Source organism: Sugiyamaella lignohabitans, chromosome B (assembly GCF_001640025.1).
Source record: "Sugiyamaella lignohabitans strain CBS 10342 chromosome B, complete sequence".
Lineage (NCBI taxonomy): Eukaryota > Fungi > Ascomycota > Dipodascomycetes > Dipodascales > Trichomonascaceae > Sugiyamaella > Sugiyamaella lignohabitans.
This window is the reverse complement of record NC_031674.1, coordinates 597737-619489: the sequence shown is the minus strand read 5'-3', so window position 1 is coordinate 619489 and position 21753 is coordinate 597737. Positions and strand designations below refer to the sequence as shown.

The 21753-nt window shown below is 47.2% G+C and overlaps 7 protein-coding genes across 7 annotated transcripts; 3 read left to right on the top strand and 4 right to left on the bottom strand.

The window, feature by feature from the left end:
• Positions 1-174: 174 nt before the first annotated feature.
• HIS6 (imidazole-4-carboxamide isomerase HIS6) lies at positions 175-1149 on the bottom strand (the record flags this gene model as incomplete). Its single annotated transcript, XM_018879116.1, has 1 exon — positions 175-1149. The coding sequence occupies one exon, from the start codon at positions 1147-1149 to the stop codon at positions 175-177; it is 975 nt and encodes a 324-aa protein (XP_018737063.1).
• A 596-nt stretch (positions 1150-1745) lies between these two features.
• YHI9 (Yhi9p) lies at positions 1746-2648 on the top strand (the record flags this gene model as incomplete). Its single annotated transcript, XM_018879115.1, has 1 exon — positions 1746-2648. One exon carries the CDS (start codon positions 1746-1748, stop codon positions 2646-2648), a length of 903 nt encoding a protein of 300 aa, XP_018737062.1.
• A 630-nt stretch (positions 2649-3278) lies between these two features.
• AWJ20_2184 (uncharacterized protein) lies at positions 3279-4226 on the bottom strand (the record flags this gene model as incomplete). The annotated part of the gene is made up of 1 exon (XM_018879114.1): positions 3279-4226. One exon carries the CDS (start codon positions 4224-4226, stop codon positions 3279-3281), a length of 948 nt encoding a protein of 315 aa, XP_018737061.1.
• Positions 4227-8267: 4041 nt separating this feature from the next.
• On the top strand, positions 8268-9827 carry HXT13 (hexose transporter HXT13; the record flags this gene model as incomplete). Its single annotated transcript, XM_018879113.1, has 1 exon — positions 8268-9827. The coding sequence occupies one exon, from the start codon at positions 8268-8270 to the stop codon at positions 9825-9827; it is 1560 nt and encodes a 519-aa protein (XP_018737060.1).
• A 2279-nt stretch (positions 9828-12106) lies between these two features.
• JAC1 (Jac1p) lies at positions 12107-12706 on the top strand (the record flags this gene model as incomplete). Its single annotated transcript, XM_018879112.1, has 1 exon — positions 12107-12706. One exon carries the CDS (start codon positions 12107-12109, stop codon positions 12704-12706), a length of 600 nt encoding a protein of 199 aa, XP_018737059.1.
• A 554-nt stretch (positions 12707-13260) lies between these two features.
• CKB1 (casein kinase 2 regulatory subunit CKB1) lies at positions 13261-14358 on the bottom strand (the record flags this gene model as incomplete). The annotated part of the gene is made up of 1 exon (XM_018879111.1): positions 13261-14358. One exon carries the CDS (start codon positions 14356-14358, stop codon positions 13261-13263), a length of 1098 nt encoding a protein of 365 aa, XP_018737058.1.
• A 3053-nt stretch (positions 14359-17411) lies between these two features.
• Positions 17412-20798, bottom strand: ALK2 (protein kinase ALK2; the record flags this gene model as incomplete). The annotated part of the gene is made up of 1 exon (XM_018879110.1): positions 17412-20798. The coding sequence occupies one exon, from the start codon at positions 20796-20798 to the stop codon at positions 17412-17414; it is 3387 nt and encodes a 1128-aa protein (XP_018737057.1).
• Positions 20799-21753: the final 955 nt, after the last annotated feature.

The window sequence follows — 21753 nt, the reverse complement described above, 5'->3', positions numbered from 1 at the left end:
ATATATATTTTTGTTGATGCTTGTGGTGGAGACGATGCCTCCGGCGGCTGGGGCTGCGCCCCAGACCCCGTTGCTCCTCTCGCTCCGCTCGAGTCGTTCCGTCGACGGTCCCAGCAATCTCCTGCGAAGCAGGAGCTACGGGGTCTGGGGCAGAGCCCCAGCCGCCGGAGGCAGCTACTGTGACTGTGACTGGTTCCAGGCCACACACGAGGAGAAGGCGACTTTGTCACCGCCGAAGATGTCGAGCGCGCTGCCGAATGTCAGGTCGACTTTGCCGTGGCTGAGTTTGGCGACCAGCTCGAGGTCGTTGAGCGATTTGGCTCCTCCTGCGTAGACTGTGGGGATTGTGACCCAGTTGCCGAGAGCTGCTACAAGGTCTTCGTCTATTCCTCGACACAGTCCTTCGACATCAGCAGCATGGATTAGAAACTCGCTGCAGTAGCGCGATAGCTCGTCCAGAGTCGATTTATTGACCTCGGTGTCGGTCAGGGTCTGCCATCGGTTCATGGCCACGATCCACCGGGGCTCGCCGTCGACGATTTTCTTGCGACAGCTCAGATCAATCACCAAATGCTCTTTTCCAACTAATGACACCAGTTTTTCCAGTCGTGGTATCGACAGTTTTCCGTCGGGAAATAGATACGACGTGACAATCACTTTCGACGCCTTTTTCTCTTGTATCCAGGATTGAGCGTTTTCGGCAGTGATACCTCCGCCAACTTGTAATTGACCAGGCCATTCTGCCAATGCCTCCTCAGCAGCTTCATCACATCCTGGTCCGAGTTTGATTACATGTGTTCCATAGACTTCATTTTTTCTGTATAATCTTCCAAAATACTCAGCGGGCTGGGTCGCCACAAAATTGGTTTTCAACTGCGACTCCGCACTGGTCAGCGTTCCTCCTACAATCTGCTTGACTTGGCCATTGTGGATATCAATACAACCACGGAATTTCGTCATGGCTCGACGGATCTGATATTTTATCACCCTGCTGATGACTCTATCTTCAGTCTCCTCATGCTGCATATATCTGGTGCAGATCCTAAAAGATAAGATAAGTCCCGCTGCGGGGAGAGGGGTCTCTGCCTCCGGCGGCTGGGGCTCCGCCCCAGACCCCGTGGCTCCTCTCGCTGCGCTCGAGTCGAGCATTGGGATCTCTGTGTGGCTGGTTGGTGTCCAGTTCTCTGGATTGGGTTTGAGATGTTAGTAGATCTTATGGGTATTGAGATTACAAGCCGTAAAGTAAGTAAATACGTAGGAGTAGAGTAATTATTGTCTAGATACGGTGGGGCCAGGGTGGCCCCGCTGGACTGCCCCACCATATGACCCCGCGGGACTACCCCTCGTCCGGAAATCTCCCCCTGAAATTGCCCCTTGAGGTTCCCCTGAATTTTCCTGTTGAGTCCACCACCCCACTTGCGGGGTGACCCAAAGCTCAATGCTCAAGAAGCCACGTGGTGGGACAGGGTCTTAGACCTCGGAAACATCTCGTCTCGGTTATCGAAGGATCTTGGTTCTTCCGTAATAAAAGATCGTTCTTGTGCGATATATGACTCAGCTTGGCGGGTATGTATTGTTTGTCATCAAACCTAATCACTCGCTTGATGTTGTGCATATATGCTGATGGCTCATCAACCTTAATATATCTGCAGCACGAGTCTATTTAAACCAGGGGTTGTGGCTCGATTTTACTCATTCGTTTTTTGTTATTCGATTACAATTTTCCTGACGTCTATTATACTATAATGACTACTGCTCCATTCACTACTGTCGACGTATTCAGCGATACCCGGTTTCTGGGTAACCAGCTGGCAATTGTCGAGTTGGCTGGCGAGAATACTGACCTCTCAACTGACAACCTTCAGCAAATTGCTCGTGAGTTTAATTACTCTGAAACTATCTATATCTACCCTCCCTCGACTGCCAACACCTACCCGGTGCGTATTTTCACTCCCGACACTGAATTGCCGTTTGCTGGACATCCCACTATCGGAGCAGCAGACCATGTCATTGGCCTGGTCACTGCTGGCACTTCTTCTGCCACTCTCGTTCCTCCAGCAGGCCCAATTCCAGTCCAAAAGTCGTCTGATGGCGTGGTGAGGGCTCATATCCCCCATAATGTGCACTTTCACAAGGCCACTGCCAAGGATTTGCCGGATCCAGTGGGATTCTCTAGTGATCCTGTCATTGCTGAAGCTGAGCGCAATGCCCCTCTCTTTTCTATTGTCAAGGGATTGAGTTTTGCCCTGATTCGTCTGCCCTCGGTCGAGGTGCTGTCTCGAGTAAAGATGTCGTCAACACCGTTGAATCTGGCTCCGTTGCTAGACCATGAATGGAACTCGGGCTTTGTTGGCCAGCTGTATTACGTCCTTGAGGACGAGCACACGGTGCGTGCGAGAATGATTCTTCTCGACCAGTTCGAAGACCCTGCCACTGGAAGTGCCAACAGTGCACTTGGCGCGTACCTTGCTTTGACGACTGGTAAGAACCAGAACATCCAGGTCACCCAGGGTGTAGAAATCGGCCGCCGAAGTGTCATTGGCGTCGAGGTTGAACTGGATGGCGACAAAATCAACACCCTCATTCTGTCTGGCAAGACCGTCAAAGTGACCAAAGGCGACATCATAGTTTCGGCAGATAAACTATAAGAATCGCGAATGTCGCTATGGCCGACAGAGTCGACAGCACCATGAGCCACGACGACAGCTCAAACATATCGTACCCGCTATCATTCTCGTCTGACATTGCCACACCACCGACTCCTTTCTGCCAAACCTCGTCGTTATTTATGCCATTTCCAGGATTATGCCCCCCAACATTATGGACTGCTGCCTCCGGCTCCCGTCGCTGTGCTCGAGTCGGGGCTGCCTCCGGCGGCTGGGGCGTTGCCCCAGACCCCACTGCTCCTCTCGCTGCGCTCGAGTCGTTTTCTCCTCCCGTGGCAGGGATATTCTCCCCAGAACAACGGCTCCGACCATGCGAAAGCTCGTGAAGCGAGCACAACGGGGTATGGGGCAGCGCCCCAACTGCCAGAGGCAGGCCCAGTTCGAACACGGGGCGCTGCTCCAGACCCCACTGCTCCTCTCGCTGCGTTAGAGTCGTTCTCTCCTCCCGTGGCAGGGATATTCTCCCCAGAACCACGGCTCCGACCGTGCGAAAGCTCGCGAAGCGAGCACAACGGGGTCTGGGGCAGCGCCCCAGCCGCCGGAGGCAGGCCCGGTTCGTGTAAGAGGCAGCATCAATTGACTGCAGACTATGTACTTGGGGGTGGGAGACATTTAGGGCTTGACGCCAATGGCGGTGAAAGATTCGAGGGTGCCGTAGTCCTTGAGTCGCTGCTTTTCTTCGTTTTGCATGCGGATCCACATGTCGTGCTGTTCGCTGGGGAAGATGACTCGGTCGGCAGTGGGTTTGAAGTGGTATGGTGACGACTTTCCGAGCGACTTGAGTGTCTTTTGTTCAACGAGGTTGAGTTGATCCAGGGGTCTGTCGAAACGGAAAGGGGTCTTCAGACTCACTGGTGGGTTGGTAATGAATCGGGGAATGCGCAATTGGTTGGGGGATGCTGAGTGCATCATGAATGGGTGCATGAGAACGACATCGCCTACTTTACCGGTGACCTCGACGAACTCATTACATTTGTTGACCAGTTCTGGATAGTTAAAAGGCTTACCAGGTAATAGACCCTCGGGATGGTCGTCCAATAGTTTGGCAATGTGGGGAATCGAGTCAGGTGCAATATATGTGGCACCTCCTTTAGGTTTGATCTCGTCGGAGAAAATGGGGATCACCAACAGAGCTTGTTCAGGAGAATCCAAGAAATGACGGAAAAAGTTGCCGTCGGTGTGCCAATTATCGAGTTGCTTTGGATCTCCGGACACAAGATGTGGCTCGAACTGGTCTCTTCCGAAATTCACGATTAAACTGTCGTTCCAGTATTTACCGGCATCGGCAATATTCTCATCACCTCCTAACAGATCTTTAATCGCATCCCAAGCCTTGGGAGCGAATTCGCTGACGAGAATCGACCGCTGTTTAGGCATGTGGATTCTCGGCTTAGTCCAAGACTCTCTATTATTGGGATCAAGACCCAGTCTCACCCAGACGTCTTTCAACATCCAGGCAGCATGTTCTTTGGAGAACGCATCATGGATCACCACATACCCCTTCTCGAGGAAATGGTCTACTTGTTCCTGGGTAAGACAATTGTATTTTGGACTAGTCATTATAACGGCTACCGAGTCTTTATCGAATGCTACGAAATACTATAAAAAACCCAGAATCTCATCATCTGGCGATATAGGTCTGTTTAAATACCCCCATGTTTGTCCTCACCCCCACATGGGGTGCACCATCCAACGGTCGGAGAATGCCACCCGGTGCCGCGACCCCCACATGGATACGTCTAAACTGCCGCTAAATGGACAAAAAGAGATCTGTTTCATTATATATATATAATGGCGGTGTGACAGACAGAGACTGGCACGACTATCGACAATCGACACAAGATCCAGAAGATCCAGATCCAATTAACAAGTGCGGGGCCACGCCCCAGATACCATTTAATGGCGTTGAGATCACACTAGCATCGAGATCCCCACCCGGGGTTTAAACGGTCATATCGGCAAAAACCAGCTTCTACTCCATGGCGGGGTATTTACCCCAGCCTGACAATTAGCCGGGATTAAACCTCACGAACCCTGGAAATAATATTATGTCTCATCGCAGCAGCCCACTCAATACGCTAGTGCATGTCAGTTTAACTGGCAGATAGCGGGGTAGGGGGGGTGCCTCCGGCAGCTGGGGCGCTGCCCCAGACCCCGTTGCTCCTGCTTCTCAGGAGGGGCAGGGACCGTCGACGGTCGACTCGAGCGCAGCGAGAGGAGCTGCGGGGTCTGGGGCAAAGCCCCAGCCGCCGGAGGCACACCCTCTTCCCCTATTTACCCACCTGCACCTCCAAATCTCGGGGACTTCCACGCATTGAGGGGTATGGGAGGTGTGGGGCCGATAAGGGGGGTGGTCTAGGGGGGAGAGAGGGGCCGACCCCACTATCGGGGATTATCACTATTAGTCCGGTTGACAGGCTGCTGCGATAGGGGGAGGGGGGGAGGTGCGTGAGACGAAGTGCCATGACCAGGCGAGTGAGCGAGCGAGCGAGCTGTCGATTCAGGTGGGTCGTCAGGGTCAATCAGTCAGAGAGCTGGTCAGACAGCAGCGTACAAAAGCTTTTGTCTCCGCCAATCCAAGACACACCCCACGTATGTCGCGTATAGGACAAGATACTCGCCACGGCGAAACACGGCGACCTGAACAGCAACAGCGGCAGCAGCAGCAGCAACTCCAACCCCCTAAAAAAATGCGCGGAAAGTTGTTTGGCCATAGTGTATGTGCTAACAATAGACACTGCTGGTGAGACGCCCCGCCCGATCGGCCAAACCTAGATCCCTTGTAACGGTTCAACTAAAAAATAGTCAGTACCACCAAAATCAGAACCACTCATCCCACTAGTCCGGAAAAACACAAAGGCATGTCCACTATCAAACGCTGCACTTCTATCATACATGACAGGCCACCCACCCCCAGTTCTATCCGGCGACATACCAACAACTGAACAATGGCCAGCCAACATGACTGATCCCGGGGTGCGTCGACCTCCTGAGCTACATTGCGGGGCACTTGCATATCCACCCCGCCTTGGTCTCACATTTCTACGGCTAAATTACCCACCCGCATATCCCTTCCTAGTCCGCGCTCCACTATGTTTCCCCCTTCCTCGCTTTTTGAACGGCACTTACCAGGGGTCCACCCCTTATCGGTCTGGGGTTGGAAGGCGGAACGGGGGGTGGGGACTGTGCCTCCGGCGGCTGGGGCTTCGCCCCAGACCCCGTGGCTCCTCTCACTTCGTTCGAGTCGGGACGTGAGTGGGTGGCTGCGAGGGGGAGGGGGAAGTTGGAGGGGGTGGAGGGGTAGTTTGGGCGGTGGTGCCCGTGGTGAGACTGCCAGCCCCTGGGTTCGACCCGTGACCAGTCTCGGGGCAGATCGACTCATTCTTGACGCCGCTGCTATCAGCAATTAAGCGCAAGGCGCGTGGTGAGCAGCGGGCTGATCCCGGCCTGACTGTCTGCCTCGATTGCATACTCAGAGGTCTCGGATGATCAGGTTATCAGGCATAATCGTCCGTCAGCTAGCAAACCTAAATCCCACTAAACTGCTGCGGAAGAATTGGCTAATGTTACCGGGTTGATGGCTGGTAACTGGTGGCTAGTGACTGGTGGGTGTGACTGGTGGCAGGTGGGGCCTCGATCTCAACGCCCGTTCATCCCCTCCCCCGCTCCCCCTCTTCGCGGACACCGGTGGTGGGTTGGGGCGGTCCGTCCTCATCGGGAGGGGTTTTTCTTTCTTTCACTGATTCGACTGACTGGTGCTGATAGATTTTTCTGGGGCTAAAATTCCCGAGCTAAATATCCTGACCAGGCTGTTTCCCGACTCGGCTCACGGACCTGAGTCGCTGTGAAAAACCAGGAAAAACCTGTCCTGTCACTGGAATCCAGACCCGGAAGAACTGGATAAATTCGTGCTGCTAGCGTGCGTTTGTCCGTTACCGGTTGCTTGCTGTCTTCTCTTGGCCCTGCTGGCTGTTATACTAGCCACACTCAGCCAAGCAATACCGGGCCAGCTCCATGCCCATGGCTGGTCCCCGTTAGGTCGCTGCACGATTCTTCCGACCGCACCAGGTCTGCCCAACGGTCGGCAACTGGCACCCGATTCTTTTTCGCTGCTGGGGGTCTAGACCTGCCTCCGGCAGCTGGGGCGCTGCCCCAGACCCCGTAGCTCCTGCTTCGCAGAAGTATTTTTCAGGGGTCCCCCAACGCTCGACTCGAGCGTAGCGAGAGGAGCCACGGGGTCTGGGGCAGAGCCCCAGCCGCCGGAGGCACCAGGATCCCTCACCCCTGTGCCCCGCGCTAGTGGCCAGTGTGGGGCATGGCCGGACGGTGCGTGTATCTCCCCGATGCAAAGCGGGGCACCGGCTAGTCAAACGGTTAAAATGGTCCCGCCGTCGCAACTCGCCGCTTTAGCGGCATGCATGGTACAGGAGATCGACGGATTGTCCTACTGCTTGTGGATAACCGTGCAGATTCTTTTGCAGTTGAGAGGGATCGCTGGGAAAATGGAATCACCCACATGGGGCAAATTTGGAATGACTGCCAGTCAGAGAGAGAGGACCACAGTACTAGTCACGGTAGAAAGGAGGTCACACTGGTGGGCACCAGACCCCATGCACCGGCCCTAAACTGCTGCCGAGACCATAACCCATACATCAGCCAGCTTGCTGCCAGTGGCCGCTGGTGCCTTTCATCCAGCCAAGTTTGTAGCCAAGGGGACCAACTGAGACAACTAAATTATCATGGCCGAAGAGACCAAGTGGGGACTACCGTGGGGATGGGCGAACGTGGGGACAGATGTAAGACGTGGGGAATGACCTCGTTAGAGCAAGTGAGCTGGTGAGACATGAAAATGCGAGAGTGGGACGGCGCTGTGGTTGCGCTGTTCTATCAGTAAGTCAGCAGGTGTGTGTCGGTCAGTCAATCAGTTTACACTTCTGTCGGTCAGTTTGATGATAAAAATAAACAGAAAAAGCAATCATGTTAAAAAAAATAACTTAAACCTCACTGGCAGGGTGTAGGGTGTAGGGTGTATACACGATAACTAATTAATCCAACGTTTTTTCTTTTCCTTCCTTTGATGCGTGTGTGGGTAATAAACTACAAGTGACCGCATATTAGCCCTTACTAGGTCATCGCCGTTAAAATCATCACCCACACACTATTCAAACCCATTGGTTACCCCTCTCTGTACGTTCTCCACTTTGCATCGCTCGCTGCCGTGTTGTAAATTGGATTTCTCCCCGTTAGCCCCTCCTCCCCCCACTAATGCAAAGTGTGGGGCATCACAAAAACCTCATCCCAAAATGGAACGTGGGGACTTTAAACTGGCCGCCTGCATAGACATGCGGGGGATCATCTGGAATCGCATACTCGCTCAGTCCTTATTAGATTTTACCCGTTCATCTCCTCTCAACGAAATCCGGGGAAATTATTTCATCCGTTTAGGAAGTTGCATTGGCTATTAGTTGGGTTTCAACTTACTATATATATTTGTCCATTTTCCAACTTCAAAGAGGTTTTTTTATTTCTTCTTCATCAAATCTTATCGATTCTTCATCTTTTACTAGAACCGATTTTGATAAACACCCAACCTTATTCATCATGACTATTGAAGAGAAGAACGAGGTCCACATGGTCGAGGACATTCGTCCTGAAGGTGAGACTATGGAGGATGTTCTGCCTGATTATGGAAAATTCGCATTTCTTAGAGTTCCTCACTTGCTCAGATTGAACTTGCTTCTGTTACTTTGTATGATTTCCTCTACCAATAACGGTTATGATGGTTCCATGTTGAACGGTCTTCAATCCATGGATTCTTGGCAAGATACTTTCAACCACCCCAAGGGTCAACATTTGGGTGGTCTTGCCAACGGTATGATGTTCGGTGGTATTGCTACTTGGCCTATCCTTCCCTATATTACTGACAGATGGGGCAGAAAGCTGCCTATTGCTGGTGGATGTGTTCTTATTATTGTTGGTGCTATCATTCAAGCTGTTTCTAACGACTACGCCGTCTTCCTTGTCGGAAGATTGATTCTTGGTTTTGGTTCTTCTTTCTGTACCGGATGTTCTCCTTTGCTTTTGGCTGAGTCTTCTTATCCTGCTCACAGACACGTTGTTACCGCTATTTATAACACCCTTTGGTACCTTGGTTCCATTATCGCTGCTTGGTTGACTTTGGGTACTTCTTACGTTACCACCACCTGGTCTTGGAGAATCCCCTGTATCTGCCAAGGTTTCCTTCCTTTGATCCAACTTTTGATGATCTACTGGGTCCCTGAGTCTCCTCGTTACTTGATTGACAAGCACCGTTATGCCGAGGCCAGAGCTCTTCTTGTCAAGCACCACGCTGGTGGTGATGTTAACTCCAAGCTTGTTGACTACGAGATGGCTGAAATTTCCTCTGCTCTTGAGCTTGAAAAGATTCAAAATGAGACTTCTTACTTGGATTTCCTTAAGACCAAGGCCAACAAGCACAGATTGTTCCTCATCATCATGATCCCCATTAACATGCAAATGTCCGGTAACGGTCTTGTTTCTTACTACCTTAACCTTGTTCTTGACTCTATTGGAATCACTGATCAACGTCAACAACTTTACCTTAACGGTGGTCTTCAAATTTACAACTTCTTCTGGGCTGTCTTCTGGACTTTCTTTGTCGAGAGTTTGGGTCGTCGTAGATTGTTCCTTATCTCATTCTCTGGTATGCTTGTTACCTATATTATCTGGACTGCCCTCTCTGGTGCTGGTACTCCTTCCAACTTTGCCAACAAGTCTCTTGCCAACGGTGTTCTCGCCATGATCTTCTTGTACTACTTCTGTTATGGTATTGCTCTTAACGGTCCTGCCGTGCTCTACTACACTGAAATCTTGCCTTATCAATTGCGTGCTAAGGGTCTTAACATTACTCAAATTGTTACCACTCTTACTCTTATTTACAACGGTTTCGTTAATCCCGTTGCTATGGACGCTATCGGCTGGAAGTACTACATCGTCTGGTGTTGTGTCATTGCTGTTGAGCTTGTTATCTGTTATTTCTTCTACCCCGAGACTAAGGGCCACACTCTTGAGACTGTCGGATCCGTCTTCGGTGAGGAAGTTCACGTTACCTCTGACTTGGGCGTTGGTCTTGGCAGAGAGAACGAGAAGCCTGTTGCTTAAGTAGTTATCTAGTTATTTTTTTGAAATAAATTTAGTTTTTGCTGTACTTTATTATGAGGTGGGTTGTTTGGAATAGATTTTCGTTTTTTAATAATAAGGTATTTAACACTTTATTATTGAATAAATTAAATCTTATCTTCAATTCTTTTCAATGATGCATGTATGAAGATAACGATTTAATCTTATATTTACAGGAGTAACTTGAGATATCCATGGTACCTTTAGATCAAATAATTACATAAATAGTGTCGAATATGTAACCATGATGGTTTTTCATTAGAATGTCAATTATTTTCGTGGGTATAATATGTAGTGTGCCATACAACTTTATACTGGAGTATAGCGGACCGTGCTCTTTGTCTGAAGCTTATCGAGAACCTAAATGGAATGACCTCGACTTCTATCGATTCGTGATGGAGACAACATTGCTACGTTTTTCGGAGTCAATCTGGGTTATATGAAATAGGGCTGCCGCTGCATTGAATGACTCTAAACCACCAACGGTAGATGTTGCGTACTGAAGTGAAGCTTAATATTTTGCATGTCAAGTTGTCTAAAATAGAAAACGTAAGGCTTCAAGTAATTAGGGAGCAAAAAATATTAACGAGGGTGTAGCTAAATAATAGCAAACGCGAATGAGATTATTTTGTCTCTGACTTCAAAAAGAGTAAATCACACAATAAAAAATATAGGAAACAACAGTAGCATCTAGGACTGAAGGGACGATGTTGCCAGAAAATATGGACTATAGAAATTAGTTCCAAAGAAATGGACGCGAGAATACTCACTGGTCATAATAACTTGAATTTTTTAAAATAAGCAGAAATTGACAGAGATACTAAACCTTTTTTATTTCTTCACTGATTCCAGCAGTTGCACACAAGCCAGAGACATTTAATTTCGTTAAAATTTCGTTAAAAAGCCCTTCTATTGTGTATGAACGGTTTACATATCATAGAGAATATCAAAAATATAGCCCCGTTCTATCTACTAATCCTAGATACTCTCAATTACCAAGCTGAAATTCTGTAATAACACCTCTTAAATAACTACAATACCAGAAGCAATAAGCGCTAATAAACTTTGTGGCAAGTGAAATTGATATATTTAAATTTACAGCTAAGTAACAGGCCTTCACGCCCAGGTCCTTAAAGATGAAACAAAATTCAACAATTTTCACCAACACATAAGGCTTAAAGCTCCGAAACTTGTTTCAAAAAAATTCTAGCTCACATTCCAATAAAGTTGTTAAACACATTGACATAACATATGACTTCCAGAGATTACCTGTTAAAACATGGGCAGGTGGAACATACCGACGGTGGGATTAGGACACAAGAGAGGCAAAACGCCAAAGCCTGAATCAACAGAGTTACTGCACCTCACCGAGCTATATTGTGTTATCCCAATCAAAAGTTTTATATTGAATATATATTCCTCCAAGTCCTATTAGTACAATTCAAGCATTTTGCATGAAATTTTTCATGTTTTCCCGATTGCAAGCTGTTCACTTGCACTCACTACTTTGAGATACTTGATGCCATTGGATTCTCATGACTGTATATAGGACCCCTAATATTATGTCCAGACACCCTGTTGCCAGCCTCTAAAGCTGGGAAAAGGGAGTGCAAGATATCTCTACGGGCTTGACCTTTTTGCCACTATTATAATGGCTATTGAGTATTTTATAGTTGTACAATACCTCTAATATGATTAAATGGACTGTTTCCAAGACAAAATCTTCTATAAACCGTGAATTTTATTTCTCCAGGACGCCCTGTTTTGGTACCTAACTAACTCTATATAAGCAAGGTTCAATTTTTAAGTTCAGCTACGGCCATATCCAGAGTAAAATAAGATTTCCCGTCCGATCAATCATATTCAAGCCTCTGAGAGCCTTGATCAGTAATGCCGTGGGAGACCAGGCGTGAACAGAAGGTGCTGTAGTTTTTAATTTTTTTTTTCCTACTAACGCATTTTCCGAACACAACTAGTGATTTGACAACTAAAAATCATGCTCTTTTGGATATTCGGATATGAATAGAAAAATATTCTGGTCAATAGAACAGTTTCAATATCAGACTCTTTGCTAAATGGAAATGCAAATGCGGCCATATGCGTAATTTCTGGTGGATCATCCAAGCCGTATCAGATTTCAACCGCAATCCTCACATGTAGTACTCATCACTGGCGATACTATTGATCATAATTTGATTATAGATTCATCAGACCCAATTGTTGATTGAGGTGAGATTTTCTTGTGTATGTGATAGGCCAACATGAGAACTGTTTCCGTCAGTACTAGGTTACTTCAAACATTTACAAAGAGGTTCGCCACTAAGGCTGGTGGGGAGTCTGGATACTATTCATTTTTCCCTCAGTCATTTCCAAATGGCCCACCACCCAAGGGTCCTTTTGAGATCAATGCAAAACAACTTAAGCAAGAATTCCTTAAATTGCAGGCACAGACCCATCCGGACAAAGCCGGATCGGTTGATCCTAATAATGAATTGCGCAAGAAATTCGAACTGCGTTCATCACAATTGAATATTGCATACAAGTCATTGCTAAATCCACTAGATCGAGCTCAGCATCTTCTTCTTCTACGAGGAATTGATGCGCTTTCTGAGCGTGACTCATTACAAGATGAGGACCTGCTTATGGATGTTTTAATGGCACGAGAAGCTATAGCTGACTCGAATTCGCGTGAAGACTTGCTATCACTGCAACAAGAGAATGACAAACGTCTGAGTGAGTCAGAAACGGCATTAATATCAGCATTTAGTGAGGATGACCTCGAATCAGCTAAAAATGAGACCATTCGTCTCAGCTATTGGCAAAATATCAAAAATCAGATTTCCGATGCTCTCAACCAGTAAGCAGCTTAAGCTGACGAAGCAAATGCCAGCCAGCTTCACATTTCCTATCTCACTACTGGGTTCTAGTTTTCTAGTCACAACAAATCCAACGTTCTCAATACTTAGTAGAACTTGAAGTAGCATGTGAGTTATGCCATTTGGCATATGTCAGGGTAGAATGTTCAACATGTATATATCTAAACTCTTATAAACCTAGCTCACCTCTTCATGTATATATATTTAATGTTAACCGGATGGTGCAACTCTTGGCCATTCTCTTTTTAGACACAAAAATATTCAACGTCTCTCACTGAAAAACAGAACTTAAAGCATCGTTTTCAACCATGCTAATTCCATGTCCCTGAAACGAGTCGACTCGTTTCTATATAAAAATATTTAATTCTTTCTTTTAATCATGTTTTGTCTTGGCTTCCAGTTGCGATAAAAGGCTCTAGTTCGCACACCACAGGGTCTAAGGCAGAGCCCCAGAACCAGCAACTTAACCCAGATAATTTCTTAGACAGTCATAAATAATCGTTATTATACAATCAGATGGAAGAGGCTTGAAAGCTTCTCTATGTCTCGCCGTTCATGCTAATGCTCATCATGCTTTCGTTATCATTCGTATTAGTGGGATTGTTGTGGGAGGATGAGGAAATAGAGCGAGCACCGTCTTGTATTTCTGATACGTGTTCGTCGAGTTCAGAGTCGTTAACAGGCACTTGTCGCAGCCACTTCATGCGGGAACCACTTTTACTGGATTCTGCAATTTTAAATCCGTATATGGTGAGTTCAAACTGACCCTGTTGTTTCCTACGTCGTGCACACTCCTTCTCGATCTCGGGATATGCTTTTAAAAACAAGCCAGGGAACGAGGTGCCAAAAAACGCACCATCAATGCTTAAAAATCGAGAGTTTGGCGGTACGTATATGTCCATACAACATGGACAGTATAAACGTACAGTTTCAAAGCCGGGCATATCGTGACGACCCACTGGTAATAAGCCGGTGCCATGACAGAAATATCTTGGACAAGTACCAAATTGTTGGTAATGGAATTTTTGGGCCATAATCTGAAGACCTGGACGAGATAGAATGAATCGAGCATGTATCATGCCGTATAATTGTTCAGCACTTTGTTCTATGATTGGAATAGTAGGAAGCTTAGGAGGAGTTTCAGGCTCGAGATCCAGAATCAATTCCAAAGCCTCTTTATAATGAGGTATTAGTGGGCCAAGACCAGTAAGGTTAAAATCGTCTTCAATAAACTCTTCTGACACCTCCGCAAAAAACTCGTGTCCGACAATCGAGCAAAAACTTTTAATCCAGGATTCGAAATCCAAAGAACCGGATGAGGCATCATCCGACTCGTCAAACATGAAATTGTACTTATCACCGGCAGCACCAGTAGCACCGGCAGTTCCGTCTTGAATCTCTTCTTCTTCCTCCTCTTCCTCTTCATCCTCCTCAATATTCGATGGTGGTTGTTGAGTCGATGACAATGTAGGTTCACGTTTGACGTTGGAAGCATTCTTCGTCGAACTGGCTAGAGACGAAGCAGAAGCATTCGAGGCACCAGGACGGTCGACCTGTCGAAAGGCAGCTGCTGCAGCTGCCGTAGCCTGTTGCTGTCTCTGAGGCTGTTTTTCAGGAGTATCTCGTAAATTCGACATGACCACTGATTTATTAGACTCCTCAAGTTAAATTTGGAAATGTCTTTTAGTAGAGTTCTGCAATGCAACCGGTATCTCGTACAAAACAACGCTGTGAGTCTATCAGTAAAAAGTACCACTTGAGCTGTAAACTTGAGACAAGGACTCTATGACCTTCAAATCGATTTTACTGTCCGCAGAATTTAAAATACCGAAAGTGCTGCTGTTCTAGACGGTAGCAGATGAGGCAGATCGCGATGTCGTCGAGTTGGATCGGACTTTAATACAGCAATCAAAAACAGATAAACCAGACGGAATCACTTATATAGATCTCCAATCAGTGACCACCAAGAAACAAATCGATCCACTAGCAATTCTATTCGAATGGATATAAACGGCAAGTGGAGCAGATGTAATAATACTGGATATAAGTCAGCGCTTTTGAATACGAGGATGCGTCCACAAACGAATTAACAACAATAGAACAAAAAACCGACAGTCAGCAGTCTTATTATGATTACCAAAACTTGTGATATCAAACCGATAATAACCAAATATAAGGAAACCTAGCAACCTGAGTCGATAATTAGCGCTGCTGCGAGTAATTTATTACTTTGTTCATGATAGGAAAATCAAGTCGCAACTGAACTAGGTGACATGCCGCATAGCCGCATACGACCCGCGGATAAGCGACCACATGCACATCTTCAACATGAGTTCTTCAAAAAGCTCTAAGATCACTACCCATAGCTCGTTCTGATCCGTAGAATGTCGGGAGCCAGGACTCCAGCAACACTCAAATCGAATGAGTCTAAGAAAAAAACAGTCTTCAAACCGGTTCTAGACAATCCATACGTGAAAGCGGTTTGGTAGGTGCCAGTCTGCCAGCCTCCCGCGACTGGGTCTCCGCCCCAGACCCTGGTTGCTCCTCTTGCTTCGCTCGAGTCGTTTCGTCGATAATGCCCGTTCTCTCCTGCGAAGCAGGAGCAGCCAGGGTCTGGGGCGGAGCCCCAGCCGCCGGAGGCAGTTCCCCCATCCCAGATCCCCCATGCTAACGAGATACAAGGCCAGAAGTGACTGAGGACGATGCCACAGCGGTTGTTGATCTGCTGGTAGCTCTGATCCGTCCTTTGGGCGATTATAGCGAGCTTGTGGAGAAGAAAAAACAGGACAAGGAGCTGGTGCTGCCAGAGGAACCCGAGGCAAGTGCGTTTGTAACTGTGGGATTCAACAGCACAAACGCTGCCGTCGAGAATTACAGTTTTGCCAAGTTTTACGAGACAGGCGAGCAGCCAGACCCGGTTTTGGCAGTTTTTGTTTGTCGTTCAGATATCACTTCTGCGCTTATGACTGCCCACTTCCCACTGTTATGTGCTGGAGCCTCACTTAAAGGACCTTCTGTGAAGTTAATCCAGCTACCAAAAGGCACTATGGCCAAGCTATCTAAAGCCCTCAACCGTCCCAACATCGGAGTTCTTGGCCTCAAACCGAACTGCCCTGGAACCAAGGGTCTGCAAGAAATCATTGCCAGAGTAGATGCTGTATCTGTTCCCTGGCTCTCTTCACACACCCTGCAGAAACCCGCCATCAAAAGGCTCAAAACTACGGCCCCTGTTGCCAACAAAAAGAAGTAGGGGGTCGGGAATGCCTCCGGCGGCTGGGGCTGCGCCCCAGACCCCGCTGCTCCTCTCGCTTCGCTCGAGTCGATACGTGGGGTGCCAGTGTGTCTTAAAATCTCCTGCGAAGCACGAATAATGGGGTCTGAGACGTAGCCCCAGCCACCGGAGGCACCAACCCCCTGGTTGTCATGCAGGGACGGCCCTGCATATTATGTACCCTTATTTATTTACTGATTTAATAATGATGCTGCATGTGAGAAATACGTACGAGCCCACGGTGAAACAGATAGAAAAGCTGTATAAATGGAGTAGACTTTTGAGTATTGGAATAGAATTGCTGGTAGAATGACCGGTAGAAGGTGGAATGACGCGGCATCGGGTATTAGCATATTCATGTCGTCAGCAGCAGGATCATGAGGATCATGATCCGCTGCTCGCTACACAGGACTCGCTTCTTCAGTTACCGACTGGTTGTGGACAAAAATGCAACTAATTTTGCTGGTTATTTTGGTGATTCTCTATACCAAGCTTATCAATGCTCTTGGTAAGAATACGATACGAGAATTTGTAAGTACTGGTTTTCTCGACCATTGGTAGGAGGCGGTAGGAAGCTCTCTGGTCGGCCATTCTGGTTCTCTAAAACTTGAAACTTCACGGAATGATGTGTGACCAGCAGGCTTTTTTTGATCAATAAACTGTCAGCTAACGATATTTTAGGCATGGGAACTGTATACAAGGGTCTCACCATCATCTGTATTCAAGGAGAGCCGTATCGCCAAAAGAAAGGCTATAGATACGTACACTGAGAGAGCCAATACCAGTAGTAAGGATGAGTTTGCAAAATGGGCTAAACTCGATAGACAATACACAGCATCTAAAGCCCATATTGAAAAGCTGAATGCACAGATGGCTCAACAAAAGACCCAGTTTGGCTTTGTTATTAAGGGCTTGTTATTCCTGGCCACTACTGGAGTCAAGTTCTATGTTCGTTTTGCCTACAGAAAGACGCCTGTGTTCTGGCTGCCACCTAACGTCCTGCCGTACTATGTTCTGTGGGTACTGTCATTCTCGTCGGCACCCATGAACTCAGTTTCTGTCTCAAGCTGGCTGTTCATTTGCGAATGGAGTATCTCAGCCATCATCTCGCTCGTCAGCCTGCTTTACACATCAGTAACTGCGCCTACTCCAGTTCCTAGTAAAGAAAAAGCATCCACCTAAATCCACCTAATTCATCTGTAATATACTCTAATAAGACTGCTTAGTTATACTGCGCCCGGTGACCGAGTTTCCACCTCAATTCCACACCCTCCCCAGACTTTGTCTACGATCCTAGCAAACTCCTGCGAAGCAGGAGCAACGGGGTCTGGGGCGGAGCCCCAGCCGCCGGAGGCACAAAGACCCCAAAAAAAATAACATACTGTACATTAAGATCGATCATTATATCAGACGAGGGTATTAAGAGACGTATTTGTTGCGAACTCCCCAGCGAAGAACGTCTCTGGCGCTCGAGAAGTCTTGGAACGACATGGGTGAGTTGTGTTTCTTGCCGCCGAAGCGTTTCTTGCGTGGGTCAAGTGTTTTGTGGATAATTTCGAGAGCAGCACATGCACGAGCTTCGTCGTTGTGAGACACGTTGTTGCCTTTGAGATAAGCGTCGCGGAGCGATCCATTAGATCCTCCACCAAAACTGAGTCGGCCGCTTCTGGTGGTAGATACGCGAGGTAATGACTTTGCGTTTAGCAGTTTGTCAACGAGATAGTGAAGCCACAGGATGTTTGTTCGTGGACAGAACAGAGACCAGTTGGTCTGCTGGTTGAGCTTTGCTAGATCAGGCGATGGGTGTCCAAGGCCAGGAGATGTCGATGCCAATTGTGTAGCATGGTTTGCCGGGTTGGGAGATAGATAACTGGCAGAAGCACCGCCAATAAATGTTCTCATGAATCGATAGATGTCAAATTGGTAATCACCTTTACCACGGAAAAAGTCGGGGTGGTCCAAACGGGTGAACACCACCGTGCCGTCGTCTGTCATGGCTCTTGAAAGAGTATAGTCAATCAACGTCACCTTGAGCTCTTTCTCTTCATATAAATCATCGTCGATTTCACCATCAGCTTCATCTTCGTCATATCTAAACCCGTATTTATCTTTGGGATTAGTGCGCTTGCTGGTGTTTCTTTGCTCATCTTCCAAACTGAGATTATTTAGGAGGTCGGTTGTTTGCGAGACTCCCTTGGAGACTTCTTCAATAACGACATTGCCCCAGTGAAGGTCTCGGTGTTCAAACTCGAACTTTTCTTCAGCAAGAGCTAGACTTTGCACCACTTGCCAGAAAATCGACTCGGCATCCTGCCATGAACTGAGATCGAAATGCTCCAAATCAGTGCCTGCATTGGCCATGACTACAATACAGTACATTTGGTCATGCTTGAAAAAGTCTGGTCGATAGTTCTCAGATCGCTTCTGCTGGTCGTAGTCATCCCATAACTCCAATAGTCGCTGTGGGTATGTACCTCGTACAATAGTGGAGTCAAGAACATCAACATAGCCGTCCAATGGCATGAGCATTCGTGCAATTGTCAGCTCCTGAATAATATCCTGAACTGGTAGTTGATCTAGCTCTTCGTTTCCAAAGGGAATAATTTTAAGGATACGAGATGAGTTACTGGATCTTTGGATAAAAACTTCACTGAAAGAAGCCTCGGCCAGCTTTTCGAGATTGTCGTAACCATGATCAATATAATCGGAAAAGTCTTCAATCTCAGCACAACTACACAAAGACAGCAGAGTTTGAAGTTGCGATTGCTCATATTCTGCAATGGGGATACCTACAGTCAAGGAGCCAGAGGTGTCGGACCGAGCGAGTGAGAGAAGTGAGGTACTAGCGCGAAGTTTGTTGCGGAGCTTTTCTCTTGATCCGTCGACAGGAATTGGCAGAGAAATCATCGTCTTATCAAACGAGTCTCCGAGGATAGATGGTGATTTTGTCATGGTGGCGGAACCATTAGTGGGCGAATTAGATGCGTTGCGGAATAAAGAAGATGAACTGGGGGAGAAACTAATATAGCGTTTCATGTCCTGAATAGATGGTTTCTTTGTGAATCCATTAACAAGTGACAGTTTATGAGCATGTTTCGATTTAGTTGATGATTTTGCGGTTGTATTTGATGATGATGCTGGGAGGTTGATCGAACTCGAGATAGATGCTGCTGATGTAGGCGACTTATTTGGAACAAAGTCACTAGTGGACGTACCAGATCGCTCTTTCGCCTTCGTAGACCTCAATGATAATAGCGATGAGTGAGGGGTGATCGAAGTCAGGAACGAAGAACCGTAACGGGATGTTCGTGATGCCGACGAATTACTGGTTCCTGTACTTGAGACTGATGTCGAGATGCTACTAGGACCTCCTGAAATTGTGTTTGCTGGTTGCGAAGCACTGCGGCCATTGCTATAAGAGTCAAAATCGCTTTCAAAACTTGGTCGAGGGGCAAAGAATTCCTGGTGGTTAACCAGCGAAGTAGGGCCAGAAATGCTGTCTTTTGTCACTCGTTTATGCTTGATAGAGCCAGTCTCTTTTTTGTAAGATAAAAGAGGCGAATGGCCACTGCCACTTGAAATAGATGGAATCGACACGTTCGAGTAGTGCGACAGTGCTGGCGAAGTGACTGTCGATGATTGTGGCGATGTCGACGAAATCGTGAGAGCTGGTGGTGCAGGTTTGCGAAGTGACATGTATGACATGCGGTTGGACGATGCCATTGGTGGGTAGTTACTAGGGATATTGAGAAGTCCCACGTCGTGGGAAACATCGCGGTACTCGGAACTGGGACGGGTCCTTTGTTTACTGTAGTTGTCATTCCAACTTTCGCGGTTCTTTTTAGAACCCTCAAGATCATTTTCAAATGGAACTACAATACCCGGGATAGCGCGTTTTCCTGTTCCCTCGTCCATATCATCCTCTTCATCTTCTTCGTCAGTATCAAGATCGCTGTTGTTAAGGATCTGTGATAGGTTATTTGCGACAGAGCTTCTTCTCAGATTACCTACATCCAACAGCGCAGAGTATCTGTTGGATTGAGGCTTGACAGGAGTCGCATCTGTAGATGAGCTCGTCGAACCGATTGAGAATCGGTGGATTGTCGACAAAGACGACCGATGCGACACTCGACTGACGGTGGCAGTGCTGTTTCTGTTCAATTTCGTTCCATCAATGGTATCTTTCGACGAAGTAGACGTGGTTGACAGGCCCGAAATAGTACGTACTAATCGCGAAAGTCGGTTCTGTTTAGGAGAGTCTTCAGCAATCTCTCCATTGATACTCGCAGTCGCACTGGTAGTAGCACTACCTGTAACACTGCCAGCTCCGCCAGGATTCACGCCGTTAACGTTTATACCTCTTAAAGACGACTTGGACGTGGGTCGAATCTTGCGCAACACCTCGGTGGTCTCTGCTTCCCACGAAATATTCTCCTTATTACTAGTATCTATCTCTAGTGGGATCAACGAGTCGATACCGAGTCCGATTGGCGCGGTTGTCGCATGAACCTCCTTACGAGAGTCATTCTGAATATCCGCGTCGTCATCTTCTAAATCATCTCCACTAGCAAGAACTGGTCCTGGTCCACTAGCCTGGCTATTATTTATGATATTTGCATTACTGGCGTCAGCAGCTCGAATCTGGCTCCACTGCTGAAACCCAGCTTGGGCCTTGGCCAGTGTTGGGTTGGCTTTCTTCTTTCCGTACGTCTTAGAGGTGGTACTCGAAAAAGACTGGAACAATGATCCACTTCGGTTATGGCCAAACAGCTTCTTTCGCTGTTTGGTCTCCACAGCTGTGTCCATTGTTGATATCTGGCTGCCTTTTCTCTTATATTTTGTTCTTCTTTTTTTCTTGTTTTCTTTTCTTGTTTTCTCTTCCTCTCGAATTGATGCTAGAACACGTTAGTAGAGCACTTGGGCCGGTGAGGATGCCTCCGGCGGCCGGGCTCTGCCCGGACCCGTAGTGCTCGCTTCACGAGCCACGCTGGGTAGCCGGTATTATCGCGATGTAGAGCCCTATTACACATTGCAGAATGGTCTTCTAGACTCCTATAAGTCCTCTCCATATCAACAGGAGACCAGAAACCACTTGTCATCTGTATCCTTCCTTTCGTTGCCCCACTTGAATCACAACATTCGTGCTCACTTACCTGTCACTTCCTATCAATCTCAACCCAGGACTAAAGAAAAGCTTTACTTTTACTTCTGGTTAAACAATGTTCACTGACTCAGTCCTAATTCAACTGCTGAGTATAGAATTGCCAATGTGAATACTCCAGCTCAGATAACTAATTAATACCAATATTTGCCCAGCTTTTGTTCCTTTAATTAGGTGTCTCGGCGTTCTGGCGTATAAGCACGTATTTTCAATATATTTACTTTCTGATTCCAGACATTGGTATGGTGAGGTGGGGAAAATACACCTCAATGATGCGGACTGGTGGTTACAAATAGGCACAGGAACTGTTTGTTTTATCACCACCGTTATTTGTCTATCAAACTACCGAGGATATATAGAACTGGTGATCACTCGTGTTAGTTATCTCCAAATGAATTTCACTTTTCTACTGACAACAACTGTCTACAAAAAAAAAAAGACAAACAATTCTGTAGTACCGCTTGTGAAAATACACTGTATAAAATTGACGTTCACCAGTAAATAAATGAATATGTACTATTGTTTATATTGCATCGGCGTTTCTACTTCTGCTCCTGCCGTCCCCCGTTGCTACCACTCTTTTGCTGTATTCTGATGCCG